General features: G+C 43.7%; 2 protein-coding genes across 2 annotated transcripts in view; both read left to right on the top strand.

The window, feature by feature from the left end:
• Positions 1 to 264: 264 nt before the first annotated feature.
• neurod1 (neuronal differentiation 1) lies at positions 265 to 3,222 on the top strand. Its single transcript, XM_062534183.1, has 2 exons — positions 265 to 323; positions 952 to 3,222. Exon 2 carries the CDS (start codon positions 961 to 963, stop codon positions 2,020 to 2,022), a length of 1,062 nt encoding a protein of 353 aa, XP_062390167.1. The 5' UTR covers positions 265 to 323; positions 952 to 960; the 3' UTR covers positions 2,023 to 3,222.
• Positions 3,223 to 5,122: 1,900 nt separating this feature from the next.
• The window catches only part of cerkl (ceramide kinase-like), a 48,017-nt gene continuing 37,796 nt past the window's right edge, over positions 5,123 to 15,343 (top strand). The window contains 3 exon segments of the mRNA XM_062533418.1: positions 5,123 to 5,471; positions 6,123 to 6,139; positions 14,813 to 15,029. Of these exon segments, the coding sequence (XP_062389402.1) occupies positions 5,123 to 5,471; positions 6,123 to 6,139; positions 14,813 to 15,029 (583 nt within the window).

Here is a 15,343-nt window from a genome sequence, read left to right as displayed (position 1 = left end):
GACAGATGGCCACTTTCTTTTAGCCACAAAGGGATGGAATACGGAGCTCTGGCGAATACAAATGGAAGATGTCACGTGACGCTTGGGGCCGTTTTCCTGACGTAGCCGGCCATATGGCGCGTGCCGAGGAAAGAGGCGGGGTTTGCTCCCAGTCATTGGTGCAAGGGTTTTAGCAGTAGCCATAGATATACATGTTCATCCCTCAGCATCAGCTGCCGCCGTATATAACCGGAGCATCCCCTGCGCAGGCACAGTCCATTTCGTTGGTCCTTGCACACCAAGAGGGGTATGAAACTATCATAACAGACATTCTGCAAAATCAGGTATGTACGAGTCCCATTTATTTTATTGTGAACTTTGTTCATGTGCGTTGTATTGGCATACTAGGAACATAAATCTGTTTGTGCAGTTATGCTGTAATTGAAACGTGCACATATGTGATTTACTAGTAATGTTGGAGAAAGATGTCACATGTGGCAGGTGATGTCTGGGAGAACTTGTTAACATCTAAAACCAAATTCAGAATGTTTCATCTTTCCTATTTTCATCTGGAAGTTGAACAACTTGCACTGATTTCATTATCTTCAGAGTTGTTCCACTTTAGAACTAAACAAATTACTGCGTCCACTTTCTTCAATTGAAACTACTTAGTTGTTTTATTTGTTTTGTACTTAAACATGAAATAACTGTAAATGATGCAGTTCGTTCAAGTTTTAATCATTATGTCTCGTGGAGATGCATATGAGTTGCTAAGAGTGTTATCGACTTATATTCCGATTACTGCGTTACATAACAGCATTGACAGTCAGCAGTGATGATTTCATACAGCCTACAGGTGATATATTGGTTTACGTGGCATGAGTCCTGTCTGTCTGTCTGCCTGTCTGTCTGTCTGCACTCACGCCATCCATCCTGCTTGTCATACTGACCATTTACTTTTATTGTTTTCAGTATTCGATCATGACCAAGTCTTACACTGAGGAGAACATGATGTTGGAGTCACAGAATACAGCCAACTGGACAGACGAGTGTCAGAGTTCCCAAGACGAACAAGACATGGAGAAGAAAAACGGCGCACATGATTCCATGAATAAAGACATGGATGAAGATGACATCGACGACGATGAAATGAACAGACTGGATGAAGAGGACGACGAGGAAGAGGATGAGGAAGAGGAGGGAGATGACACCAAACCCAAAAGACGTGGACCGAAAAAGAAGAAAATGACAAAAGCTCGTATTCAGAGGTTTAAACTCAGGCGCATGAAGGCCAACGCGCGGGAAAGGAACCGTATGCATGGACTCAATGATGCACTTGAGAGCTTGCGCAAAGTTGTGCCATGTTACTCCAAGACCCAGAAGTTGTCAAAGATAGAGACATTGCGTTTGGCGAAAAACTACATTTGGGCTCTGTCTGAGACTCTGAGATCTGGCAAAAGCCCGGATTTGATGTCGTTTGTGCAGGCCCTGTGCAAGGGTTTGTCGCAACCTACCACAAATTTGGTGGCGGGCTGTCTCCAACTGAACCCCAGAACTTTCCTCCCGGAGCAAAGCCAGGAAATCCCCGCTCATATGCAAACAGCAAGTGCTTCCTTCACCGCTCACCCCTACTCTTCTTACCAGACGCCTGGTCTTCCTAGCCCTCCTTATGGTACAATGGACAGCTCCCACATATTTCATGTCAAACCACACGCGTATGGAAGTGCGCTGGAACCGTTCTTCGAAACCGCTCTGACAGACTGCACTAGTCCGTCATTCGATGGACCTCTTAGCCCACCTCTGAGTGTGAACGGGAACTTTTCCTTCAAACACGAGCCTTCGTCTGAGTTCGAAAAGAACTACGCCTTTACCATGCACTATCAAGCGGCAGGACTGGCGGGACCGCAGGGCCATGCCCCGCTTTACGCGAGCTCTGCCCAGCGCTGTGACATACCGATGGAAAACATTATGTCCTACGAGGGTCATTCTCACCACGAGAGGGTCATGAATGCCCAGCTAAATGCTATATTTCACGATTCATGAATCACGTGAAACTTTCTAAACAGACTTTGATTATTATGTGTTGAGGTGCCCGTGTGTGCGTCGGCGCGAAAGAGCAACAACACTATATGCTTAATCTTATGTATGTATTTATTGTTGTTACTGCCTTTAGGAGAAGTGAGGATGCATATTCTCTTTCACCTTATGTATTGTATTCTATAGCGCTTCTACATTGCGGTCACAGGAGGAAATAGGTGTGACCCTATTGAGAATGTGTTGATTATCCATGTTACAAAATCATAAGCAATAATTTGGAAACTATGCAATTTTTAAACGAGATACTGGGCCAATTATAAAAAATAATAATATAGATTTTATATTTTTCAACCTGCATTTTACTACTTATCTATCCCATGCTGAATTATTTTGTTGTGATTTTGTATAGAATTGTCAATTCATTTTTTATAAAGTCGAGTTCCTACATCATTCCAACCATCTCCATGTCAATGTTTTATAAAATAGAGTTATCTCATGTTTATACGAAACTAATAATTATTCTAGCTATTATTCAGTGATGTAAACGGCAGGCAAGTGCTTAAAACCTGTTATGTTGCCTTAGCAATTATTTACTGTAAACCATGCAAAATTGCACAATTATGATCGTTTCTCTCCCAACATTGTTGTTTTCCAAACAATCAAGAATGCTTAATTATTCGAGAGAAAATGGACGAATGACTTGGGAGTCACGACAGTCGCCCACATAATTGGTGTTGGAAAAGTATTGCTGATGTACATAAAACGTTTGACTATCATCTGAAAATTGCACCCTGTGTACAATCTAAACAAGGGACTGTCATAACAGAACGATAATAAACAATCACCCTACCTTCATACTCAATCCTTTTCTTCTGGTTGTTAATCGGTACAACATAGGCTTCAGTATATCATTATCGACCATCCCTCCTCCCTTTGAGCAGTAGATGTGTTGCATGTGCGACTGCAGTCCAACAAGCGTGGTTCCGAGTTTGGATTTGTGCTGTACTTCTGTTTGTAAAAAATGTAGAGTGATGTATTGCTGCAGCATTCAAAGTTTGGTTGAAACACCTTGAAGTATCATCCAATGTGGTTCTAGTGGGATTATTGTATTTATGTTGGTCTCATGGAGCCCACTCAATGATTTGTAGAATAATGTGAATGAGTATGATTTTTGCTATTATTCAATGCATTAAATATTTTACTACATACATTGAATGCTGAGTATTATCTATAGTTCAACACGTACAATTTAGGATTTGTTGGTAGGCCTACAATCGACAGGTTGGTCAGCCGTGTAGGCTTGCTCTCGAGAATTGAACAGTCTTAAGTCTATAAACTATGAAAATAATATTGTCCTGCCAGACATTTTGGAACTTTTTGCTGGTTTTGTTGGTTAATGTTGACACAAGTCGTAAGGGATTTTCTTTTTTTAAAGTGTAACCTAAGCTCTTTGGGTCGTCAACAGCTTAGTTAGATTTCATTGCCTACAATGGCAGTTTATTATTTTTATCCACTCTTGAGTTAAGACATGCGCCACTTCAGGGTCCTTCACACTTTGTTGATCAGGACTGAATGCACTGTCGGATCTTGAATCAGAAAAAGGGGTTGTGAATGAACACTCAGAGCCTTGGCTGAGTCAAAATTATTTTTTTCAAATAGCCAAAACCCGGTCACCCTATTGGCAGGACACTGACATACTTCACGATTAATGTGCCAGACGTGGATTATTTATTTGTATCACACAAAACAATTATTTGTTGAAGTTTTTTATATATAATTTCTAGAATGGTCTGAACGCATCCCGATATTATAACCGATATATATTAGGCTTGCATATGGAAATCACATTGGATAGTGTTACTGTAAGAAACACACGGTCCCAATCTGCTAACTGACCCTGTTAGCTGGAAGAAGAAAATGTGACCAAGAAGCATGCAGCGTTGACATGTATTAGCCTGCATGGAAACCGGGAACACAGAAAGTGTATGATTGATGTAGATGAACGCCTGATGAACAAACCTACATATTTGCTGCCATACCACGAATTGCTGCAGTCAGTCGATGGGCATTTTCGTGCCACAATCTTTTATGCAAAGTGAGAGAGGCACAGATGTTACTTCTGCAGGGGAGGTTTTAATTTATGAAAATGATCTTTTTTATGCATGAACACTCACTGCATAAACCAATACATCTAACCCAATGGGATAACAACAAAATCCACGTCAAGGTTGTTGCATGGATATTCTGCAGGTTTATTTCTTTGGAGCTGTTTTACAGGGATGATCACCGCGTCAATACAAATTATTAAACATTTCTATGAAATCAGTGGAAGAGCTCGTGAAGGGAATTCTCCAGAACAAGCGAATTTTTGTCCCATCGAGGATGACTGAGATTCAACACTGAAGTGTTGTGTGAGTGAGTGAGTGTGCGCCCGCGCGTCAATGGGTAGGCTACACTTAAAACTTTGAGGGATAGAGTGCGACTATCTCCCAGAAATCTATGACTGTATTTGCTATACGGCATAATGAGAAGTTAGCGCTGCAAGCAAAACATGTAGTTCTCTGAAATTAGTTGCAGACATGTAAGCAGGCAGGTTGCAAGGTGGACGTGTTTCGGCGTCCCGGCCTTATAGGAGCTGTCCGGAGTGCTGGGCCAACTTAAAACTCCTACCGCTCTATCACCACCCCTGGTCGGTGTAAATTACTCGTATTTTTCACAAGTAGTTCACATGTTGTTTACAATATTGCTAATTGATTTGGGATGTTGATAACTAATTGTTGACATTTATTAAAACACTCTTCATCTAAAATTGTAACAATATGTGTAATTTTTTTTATCACACACAAACAAGTTTTATAGACGCGTAAAATGGATATTCAGATGCACTTCTGTGTAAAGGTGTTCAGAACAGAGACGGCTATTGTGAAAGGTATCCAGCGCGTCCCCGCAAGGTACGCTCCGCGGGAGCGCGCGCCGCTGAGGGAGTCCAATTGTGCCGCGAAGGAAGTTTCACTGGATCGCATACGAAATCCCAGCAAGCGGGAGCGCGCTGACTCGAAAATAACTACACCGAGCCCACCTGCTGACAAACAACTTTGCCGAAATAATGTACGAAAGTCCACGAAGCTCGATTAACGTCCAAGGAGTATGGTCAGAGAGCCAAGAAGAGTTACACGAGATGCAACCGGTGTCTCCCGTAGATACCAGCCATCGCGCTGGTAAGAAGAAAAAGAAAAAGAGGAAGACACAAACAGGCGGTAAACGTTCCGTTTCTGCCCCTCAGTTAAGCACCGAGGAGCCCTCTGAAACCGAAAATCTACTAGGCGACTGCAGTCAAAAAAGCAATGACGAACCGATAGTTAGGGGAATATTTCAGATAGGGAAACGGAGCCATGATGTAGTTCTAACTACATCGCGGGTTACATGGACTCCCATCCAACCCGAGACCCCTACAGGTGAGCTGCGTAGTGTTTTCTGTTTCCATGACAATTAGCTTCTGTTCCTTTTTCTGTGAGGTTGCACCAGCAGCATTTCCAAATCAAACATGGGCCACACACTACACGACCCCTTTATCGGAAGGAACTTGCTGAACACAATCTACCACGATGGAAGTCAATGCGTAAAACGAAATCGCTAGCGCTAGGTGTGACTAAATTGGCCAGTGATACAGCAGGGATTAATGAGCATTAGCCGGTGTTTACATTTAAGAAAACAGTGTAGAGAAACGATGGCCGACCATAAGGACTATGACCTGTCATGTTTTTCCCCCAGTGCCATGATAAGACGCTCCCTGCAACTTAGTCATTGTAACCAATCAGAAAACACTTTGGCGAGGGAGGCGGCCTACAGTAAACCTCGAAAGACAAAACTATTCAGAATTATTTTGTGACCCCCCATCGTTTATGCCTATTTAATGGGTCATATATGCATGAAGGCTACACAATACACTACACGTGTCTATACATTAGCAAATTATACCTTGATTGTAATGGGTGTAATAGTTTATGCAAGTACTGTTCTTGCAAAAGCTCTTTTTTTGTAAAAAAACTTTTCATTGAATCACACAGCATGTGGACATATAGACTTTCACATTGCCTGTATCATAGCATCCAGAGACTAAAAGGTTATCCTGAAAAAAAGAGAGAAAAATGTTATTGATGCCAAAAAGTCCTATGTGACAGATGTGCTGGTAATAGACCCCGGTCCACTGTTGTGACCACCTAAAGTAGGGCATCTGCTAGTCTTGTGGACAGTTAGCAAATGTCCAAGTAAATGATACTCAAAAACTACCATCTGCATCAGTGCACAAGGAAGATCAGTGTATGACTTCCTTTTTGCGGGGAAGTCTTTGCAATATGCCAGCACACCCACTAATGAAGCTAACAAAGCATGTGTTGCTTTTTAAACTGGTGGACGTTTTTGACACACTTTGATTTAATAGCCAAATTAGAGCCATGCATTGGTAAACCCTAAACTTTCAAGTTTTCCCACTTATGAACTTAGCTGTTATTATGTCAGTATCAATACACTGACTAGCTGGTTTGCCTCTGTTTGACTTTGATTCCTTCCCTGCCACTCTTTGCCAGCCCAGGAGTGAGTCACTCATTTGCTTTTAGTGCCACACACTAAATAAATAAATAAATAATGCATGCCTGGTGGTTGAAGTGAAACTGTTTCATCAGCGACGAGCAGAAAGAGAAAATGAAGTGTTTTGATGCACGTCCAGGTGTTTGAGGCGAAGGCATGTATCTCTTGGTGATGTTGTTTTTGAACAGAGCCTTCAAAAGCCCCAGCAGTGCCTGGTGCAAGAGGGCCTCCATTTTGCTTAAGCTTTATAGACAGTGCTTTTTTTTTTTTATCTGTGATCCAAGCTAATGTTATTAAGCCAGCACTCTCATTACACAGAAAGCATCCATCTAATAACCCCCTATGGCCTTTACCAAATGCCAATGTGATGAAACTGCCAAAAAATGACACACCAGTGCTGATATGCTGGGTTGCTTTATTTGACGGCTTTGTGATTCTGTTCTGCCTGGGGATAGAGGATCAAAACATCTCCCCCTTTATTCTTTAGAATTGGACAATAACTCTCATCACTTTGCAATATTGTGTTATTAAATGCCCATAATGGTCGTGCTATTCTTCCATTAAAGAGGGCATTTCAAAATTGCAACAGTCAGATAACATTTTAAATCTGACATTTCATGACTTCTTGTCTTTGTTGTTCTCACAACATGGTGTAAAATGCTGCAGCACTCGAGAACAAATGTCACACTGTGAGGAAAGTTCTGTGTGGGTGTCTTGTCAGGTTGTGGTTTGTTTACACTTGAATGTCAGTGTATCTTAGCAATGACTTGAGCACAAAGCACAAAGCTGCTTCCTCTTGGTCTGAACTCAGCGACTTTGTATCTTACTGGCCAGAGTGGTACATTGTTCTGTACTGTTCTCTGTAGATGTGTCTCAATGATTAACACCTCCAGTTCTCACTGTATGTAGATGAGACTGTTCCCTTGCTTGCTCTAACAGTGTGTGAGTACTATTGGGTTGTACAGCAGTTTCAGTGTCCTGCAAAATCAGAACATGAACTATGAAACAGTAGTGCAACTGTTTATGTTTGTGTCTACATTGTTTGAGACCAAACTGCAGACAAACAGAATAGGGACTTGGTAATGGTATTGCCAGTATAAGTGCAAGTCCAGGGGGAGATGTCTTAGAGCTCTGCCTTTCTTTTGTTTACTGTATCGATATGGATTGTGTGTTGAAGCAAAAGTAAAGATTTGAGCTGGATTAAAATGCTATTTGTGTTACTGTAATCTTTACATAGACATTAATGCACTGGGGGATTTTATGTCCGTGATCTCCTTTTTCTAAAAATTAGTATGAATGTTCAGAATGGATATACTGCCTTTGCTTCAACATAGCTGTTGACACAAATGTGCATCTTTTCTTCTTTGGCTTGGGGTCTTGTACAGTGCACACGGATTGAATTGTTTTTCATTTATCCTAATCTAAACCTAGGTTTGTTTTCTGTTTGAGATAAATGTAATTCCTGTATATATGGAATGACGTTGAGTCGGAGGTATTGAATTTGTTGACATGAATATACGTTTTAGATAGCTGTTTTCCTAGAAAAGAAAATAAGCTGACAAGCACAGCATCTAGGATTGGGTCACCCACATGCTTAAATGTTATGATTAAAATGAATTCTATATGTGTTACGCACAAACTGGACTGGACACTTTTGGAAGTGCTTTGAAGTCTTAGCTAAGTTGTGGTGTTGATGTGAGATTTTAAGTGACCTGTTTTTTTTCCAGAACTCTGTGGAATCTTGTTGACCACTGAGGTCAGTTGAGCTTGGTCTCTTGTCACCGGTTTAACTAGCCAGTCCTCAGATTTGGGACTCCACTGATTGCTCCACAGAGCTTCCTCCGGTCCAAGTTTTCATGTCTTGGGATAAAGTGTCAAAAGTCGAATATTTTAGCAAAACTTTTCTCCAAATCTGTTAGGACTTAAGCCTGGAGGAAATCCCAAACTAGGTTAAATACAGTGCAGATGCTGCACCGAGTTATAGCGACAATTTATGATCATGTCACAATATTTTTAAGAATAACGATGAAACATAAACATCAATAGCTCGGAAATAGCAGTATTCTGTAGTCATAACATCAGTGTATGCATTTTGTGATTGGTGAGCAGATCAGTCTTTTCTCTCTTGGCTTTGTCCCTCTCCCTCTCCCTCTCTTTCTCTCTCTCTCTCTCTCTCTCTCTCTCTCTCTCTCTCTCTCTCTCTCTCTCTCCTCTCTCTTCAGTTAGTTTTGCAGTGTTTTTCCTTGCCTCTGATTCCATGCCCATCCTCTTCCCCCCCGCCTCCCGCCCCTCTCTCCCAGCCCAGGCCACAGAAAGCAAAAAGAGACATTTGACTGACAAAGCAAGGTGTCATTAGCATCCTCAGCGCTCATTATGCCAAGTCATGCTCTGCTCATTCGAGAACACCTGAGACTCCGGTCTAAAGCACACTGGGGCAGGTGTAGGGGAGTAATTAAAAGCAGCCCAGGAAAATGGACTCCATCACAGGATTGGATTTCATATTATGAGTCTATACTCACGGAGAGGGGGGGGGGGGGGTTGGGGGGGGGGGGGGGCAATTCGTTGTTGATTTTCAAGTACCCATCTTGAAATTCAAATTGATTGTTGTTGAGGATGTTTATTATTGTGGCAAGTAAAAAATGAACAAATATCACAACACAGCAAGATAAATATCTTTGCTTGAAAAAAAAAAAAAAAACAATGACAAAGATTTAAAGAGCGTATTGACCTTAGAAAAATATACCCAACCAAAACAAACACATGTATATCATAATTGGCTTAGGAAATCAACAGGATTGTTTGAATGAAGACAAAACAAATCTATATTTATCCTGCCATTTACAGTTATAAAAACCTAATCAGTTGAATTGTTCAGTGAACACAGTCCCCCTCCCTACCCCTAGCAAGACCTCAGAGTGTACGACCCTACCGCATTATGAAGGGAATATACAGTGTCGTACTCTAATTGCACACAAGGAGCAAACAGACGCCGCCGTCTCCTTTGTTTGCTTCCCGGGGGCCCCCCCAGAAATGGCAATATAAAAATGTAAATATTGGGTTTTGGAGTTGTCTGTGTGTCTGGACACACAGCCCTCCGAAGGCACAGGTGGAAAATATGGTCTCAGGTGCCCTGCTGTGAACCACATGGCCCCACACAACATGGGGGCAAAGAGCAGCACGCAGGCCTGGCACGGGCCCTCGAGCGGAGCTTGGACACTTGTCAACGCACAGTATTAGTTTCATCTACAGAAAAAAATGACAGAGGGATAGAGAGAGGGATAGAGAGAGGGGGGGGGGGGGGGGGCAGGGGAGCGGGGGACTCCACACAAACCCTGACAACAATGGGCAGGGCGACTATGAGGAGGCATGTAGGCATTTTGTGGCATGTATTAGATGCCCCCCATTTTGTTCTAATGAGGTAGGAGAGTGGAGCTTACATGAGCACTTCCGCATGCATGGTAGTGTTTGGAAATGGGCCTGTGGAAAGCAGTGTAGTGAAGTAGAGGTGTACTACTCAGAATATTCCAGTAGTCCATACACACACACACACACACATCCACAGATTAACAAATACTGAATAGTCCTTTTAAAAAACATTCTGGTTTGTATCTATCAGTGCAAACATGTTTTCCTGAAAATCCTCCAACTATTGAGCGGTGCCTGTTAGATTGTAAGGGCATATTAGATTACGCATGTGCAGGAGATGGGTGTACAATTGATTCCTTTTGTTCCATACATTAATTGCGCGTTGACATGCCGACGGCGACAACCCCCCCCCCCCCCCATCCCCCCCTCCACATCCTCCGCAGGCAGGCAGGCAGGCAGGCGGTCAGGAGCGCCGAGAGGAAGCTTGTATCCATCTGGAAGCAATAAAGTTTTCTAGGAGAGTGCACAGTTTTATTTAATCTCCCCCCGCGCCTCACTGTGCGCCCCATACGAGGGGCTGCGCCCGTCGTGTCATCTTAAATCAGAGTCATGTGCGCCAAGCAAAAAAAAAAAAAAAAAAGAAGATGACACTTGGCAGGATGGAGAGAAGAGGAGGAACTGGTTTTGCGGAAGGAAGAGCCATTTGTGATCTGTTAGCAGCAACACATTTTACAGTCATAGCAAAGACAATACCTTATCTATGATCAATGATATTAAAATCCTAAAATGAATCATTTGTGAAAATTGTTTGATAAGAGATGCCGCTACTTTCAGTTACTTTTTTTTGTGGGCCATATAAATGCAAAGCGTATGTGTGCAGTTGGCCATTAGATGGGAAAAGCTCTAATAAAATATGCCTTTGTGTGTAGTTTAAGCAAACAGTGGGCAGCATCCCAAGTAACATTATATAGAGTTCTAATCTTTATGAAAAAGCGCTTAAAGTAGGGGGTAGGGCTGAGTGCATGCACTGGATGTATGTACTTGTCAGTGACTGAGATAAGGTCCCGGGAGACTGCAGGTCCATCCCGAGACAGACTGTGGAGTGGTCTCCATGTCATCTGACCTGGTGTGCTACCAGACCAGCCATATTGATCTGGCCCATAGCAGCGCCCATCCAGAGCAATGACCTAGAGCATATGGCCCATACTACATCTGAGCCGCTATGCCCTGGAGCAAACACACACACACACACACACACACACACACACACACATAGATACACCACCAGCAGAGAAGCAAGGCCCCCCATGGTGTGTCCACTCAGCCCGTATGGATTGAGAACTTGAAAACCATATCCTGAAGAAAGAACCCCCCCCCCCCCCCCTCTAAAAAAAAGCCAAAAAACAACAAAGACTCAGGCCTCTGCCGGGCCGGGTAGGAAGACTTATAGCCCGGTGTGTTCACCCATCTTCAGCATGTGCTAAGCACTGCTTCTGGTGGCCTGACCCACCACGTGTCAACACTCTGATGACAAGTAGTATACTTAAAGGATATGAAAGGGACAGGGATTAACAGTGCTGCCAAGCCAGAGGGCTTTTATTGTATTTCCTGACAGCAGCCTTTTTCCCTGAGATGAGCTGGCAGCTCTGGGGGCCTAAGGAGCTGTAAACAAACTTGGGGCGGACGCGTGATTGGTGGAAAATGACTGAGCAACACTCCCGTGCATCACGGTGACCCGCGTCAATGGAATATTGATTATGTAACCTGTTGTGGATTCCTTACATGTGACTCCCCCGTGGCTAAGTGGACATGAGTGATAATGCCCTTCAGAGCAGCCCTGGAGATAGAACTAGGGGGGGGGGGTGAATACACATATACAGAACACACACATTAAGCTGTGAACTATACAGGGAGTATGCTCTATAGAACGCACAGCATATACGTATACACAATGCATGCAATACATATAAAGGGTGTGTATACATACCACTAAATTGACCAAACAATACATGTTTGCAGAGTATTGACACTATTGTTGAAACGCATGCAGTATCTAATCAGTAACACCGAAATGACAGCGACAATATTTATCTATTTTTTTATGCAGTTGAACAGCGTGTTTGCTGTTTGAGTATTTAGTAGTAGAAGTCTCATAGCTCCCATCCTCGCATTAGTAAGACAAAGAGTGATGAGTGTTGACTGAAGCCATGTCCCAAAAAAAAAATCCATTTTCTATGTGTACTGTTTCCCTCTTATCTCATTTTTTTTTTAAAAGAAAGTCCCAGGCTTTGGAATATGAATTTAAATTGTTATTGACTCTAAAGAGCGGTGGAGTTGTTAAAACTACAGCACAGCATGTGTTTTTCTGGCCTGCTTTCTCTTCCGTTGCTCCCCTAGTTTCCTGCTTTGTGCTAAGCCCATTTAAAGCAAACTGTTACTCCTCCTGATTCAGGGTGAATAATAAATAGGCATTGCCAAGGGCTCAGACAGACACAGACAGATCCAGTCAGGGTTCCCTCGCAAGAGCTGAGCCCACAAAAAAAAAGAGAGAGAGAGAGAGAGAGAGAGAGCTCAGCTCAGCTCAGAGTTGTAGTTGTGGTTTTAGTTAGTAGTAGTGTTTGGAGAGTTTGCATGAAAAGCGGTTGCTGTGAAAGCGTGGACATGTGCAGAAAATGGCAGCACAATTAGCATCAAGCAGATAAGTCCCTCTGTAATCCTGTTTACGGTTTGCATCAGACAGATGTGCCAAGATTGATACAGACAGGGCGCCGGCTTACTGTAATGTAGCAGGGGAGGGGCCCTACCTCTCTCCCTCTCTCCCTCTCTCTCTCTCTCCATCTCTCCTATCCATCTTTTTCTCATGTCATCCACCCTCTCTTTCTCTCCCACCCACTCCCTCCATCTCTCTCTCTCTCCCACCCACTCTTCCTCCCTCTCTTCATCCATCTCTTTCCCTCATTTGGTATATCTCTCTCTCTCTCTCTCTCTCGCTGTGGTCCAGATCTATGGCCACCCACCCCCGGTGTCCTCTTCCTGTCCATGCTTCTGAACCGGGGCCAGTTTAGTCCTCCCACCCCAGCCAGCCCACAGACTGCTCTGCCGGGAGAGATTAGCTTCATTCCCTCTAATTAAATTGACTGTTTTTTTGGGAGGTATGTGTGGGTATATTTGTGTTTGTGTGTGCGTCTGTGTGTGTGTGTGTGTGTGTATGTGTGTGTCCGTGTGTGTGTGTGAGAGAGAGAGAGGGGGCGAGAGAGAGAGACGGATAGAGAGCATGTGCATGAATTGTCTATTTATCTGTAAGTCTGTGTGTGTGTGTGTGTGTGTGTGTGTGTGTGTGTGTGTGTCTGTCTGTCTGTCTGTCTGTCTGTGTGTGTGTGTGTGTGTGTGTGTGTGTGTGTGTGTGTGTGTGTGAGGGGGCTCTATGTGTAGATATGTTTGTGTGTATGTTCTATGTGTGTGTCCCTGTGTGTATATGTGTGTGTGTGTGTGTGTGTGTGTGTGTATCTGTGTGACAGACACAAAGGCATCTAGATGCTGCTGCTGCTGCTGCTGCTGCTGTGTGAGCTGGGCCAGACCCGCGCTGAGCTGAGCGGAGCTGATCTGAGAGCAGCGCTCGCGTGGCGTGGCGTCGCGTCAGGCTGAGTGTGAACAGATGGCGCAGGGTGTCCTGTGCAGTAATGTGAGAGGGTAGTTAATGTTCTGAAACACGGAGGTGCGGCTGGGGCTCGGCTAATGAAGAAAGGGTTTCACATGAGGAGACGCAAACACATTTAGGGCCGACAGAGAGACAGAGCGCTGGCGACAGGGAGACTCACAGACGGACAGATAGACAGAGGCAGACACGCAGACACACAGACAGACACATAACCACACAGACAGACTCACAGACAGACACATAGACACAGACAGATAGACACACAGACAGAAACACAGACACACAGACAGACACACAGACACACAGACACACAGACATAGACACACAGACATCTTGGAGGTGGCATCCGTGGGAGGCGAGTCTGGTTGGGCTGAATCACAGCTTGTCGGATGACACCATTTTTAGCTCATGGTTGAGAAAGTGAAAGAGACCAGACTATAGTCAACACATCAGAATGATGCTGAAGGGCAAGTTCGTATGTGACCGTTTCACTGTTTTGTCACACTCATCAGAAGATATGATGCATGTCTCCACTTAAAACAGCAAATACTTTCAACGGGAAATACACATAACTGCAATCTTCATGACATAAAATGTAATATGCACGACTAAAATATGTTTTTTTGTGAGGAAGATTCTGTATATGAACTGTCTTGTTGAAGGATGTTTGTTTTGATGAAAAAGTACTTCAGGAGTTCTGTAGAAAGCAGTGCACAACCTTACCTGTCATTTGATTTGCTTTGTTTTGGTGTGAAATGAAAAGGTGTGAATTTATCTCTGCAATTACTTTACTTTGAAACTAATGGAGTGCCTAATTATTTTCAAGGTCACAGTAGTGCATTATGCAATGATGTATTATTGTATTGTTTACTGATGGTTGTGTCATTGTGTTTGTGTGTGTGTGTGTGTGTGTGTGTGTGTGTGTGTGTGTGTGTGTGTGTGTTTTGTCATGTGTATGTTGTGTTTATGTGTGTTGTGTGTGTGTTGTGTGTGTGTGTGTGTGTGTGTGTGTGTTTTGTCATGTGTATGTTGTGTTTATGTGTGTTGTGGTGTGTGTGTGTGTGTGTGTGTGTGTCTGTGTCTGTGTGTGTGTGTGTGTGTGTGTGTGTGTGTGTGTGTGTGTGTGTGTGTGTGTGTGTGTGTGTGTGTGTGTGTGTGTGTGTGTCTGTAGAGCCGGCCAGTCAGCTGAAGGCGGGCTTCGTGGAGGTGAAGGACGTGTTTGCGGTGAAGGTGAAGCGGCGGCGGACGGTGGGTCAGCAGAGCGGGGGCACCCTACTGGGCATCACCCTCTTCTACTGCCGACGCAAGGGCGCCAAGCTCAAGGACCGCGAGACCCACCTCAACAACCTGAGCGTGGACCACTGCGAGATCTGGTTCAAGCACCTCAAGGCCTTGCTCAATGGTAGGTTGGATCACAACACTGTAGCCGCAATGGTAGATTGGCTTACAATGCTGTAGTCTCAGTGGTGGGTTTGTTTTACAATGCCGTAGCCTCATAGCCTCGTTGACACAAGCACTGAAATTAAACTTAAATCGGTGCATTGAACTCCAGATTGTATCAAAAAAGTGTAGCAGTCTTGTAAACAAAGGTTTTAAACACAGTTGTTTGCTCAATTCCAAAGAAATACACGTCCATGTCGGATTAGCGATTGTATTTTGCGTGCCCGTGTTTGAAATGGGCTTCAATGGCCTCTTGGCCAGACCGACCTGCAGATC

Source organism: Sardina pilchardus, chromosome 4 (genome assembly GCF_963854185.1).
Source record: "Sardina pilchardus chromosome 4, fSarPil1.1, whole genome shotgun sequence".
In the NCBI taxonomy this organism is placed as follows: Eukaryota; Metazoa; Chordata; class Actinopteri; order Clupeiformes; family Clupeidae; genus Sardina; species Sardina pilchardus.
The sequence above is the reverse complement of the archived record's forward strand: the minus strand, read 5'-3'. Positions and strand labels throughout refer to the sequence as shown.

Coding starts and splice junctions, on each gene's coding strand:
- neurod1 (XM_062534183.1), top strand. CDS start 961: ATGACCAAGTCTTACACTGAGGAGAACATGATGTTGGAGTCACAGAAT.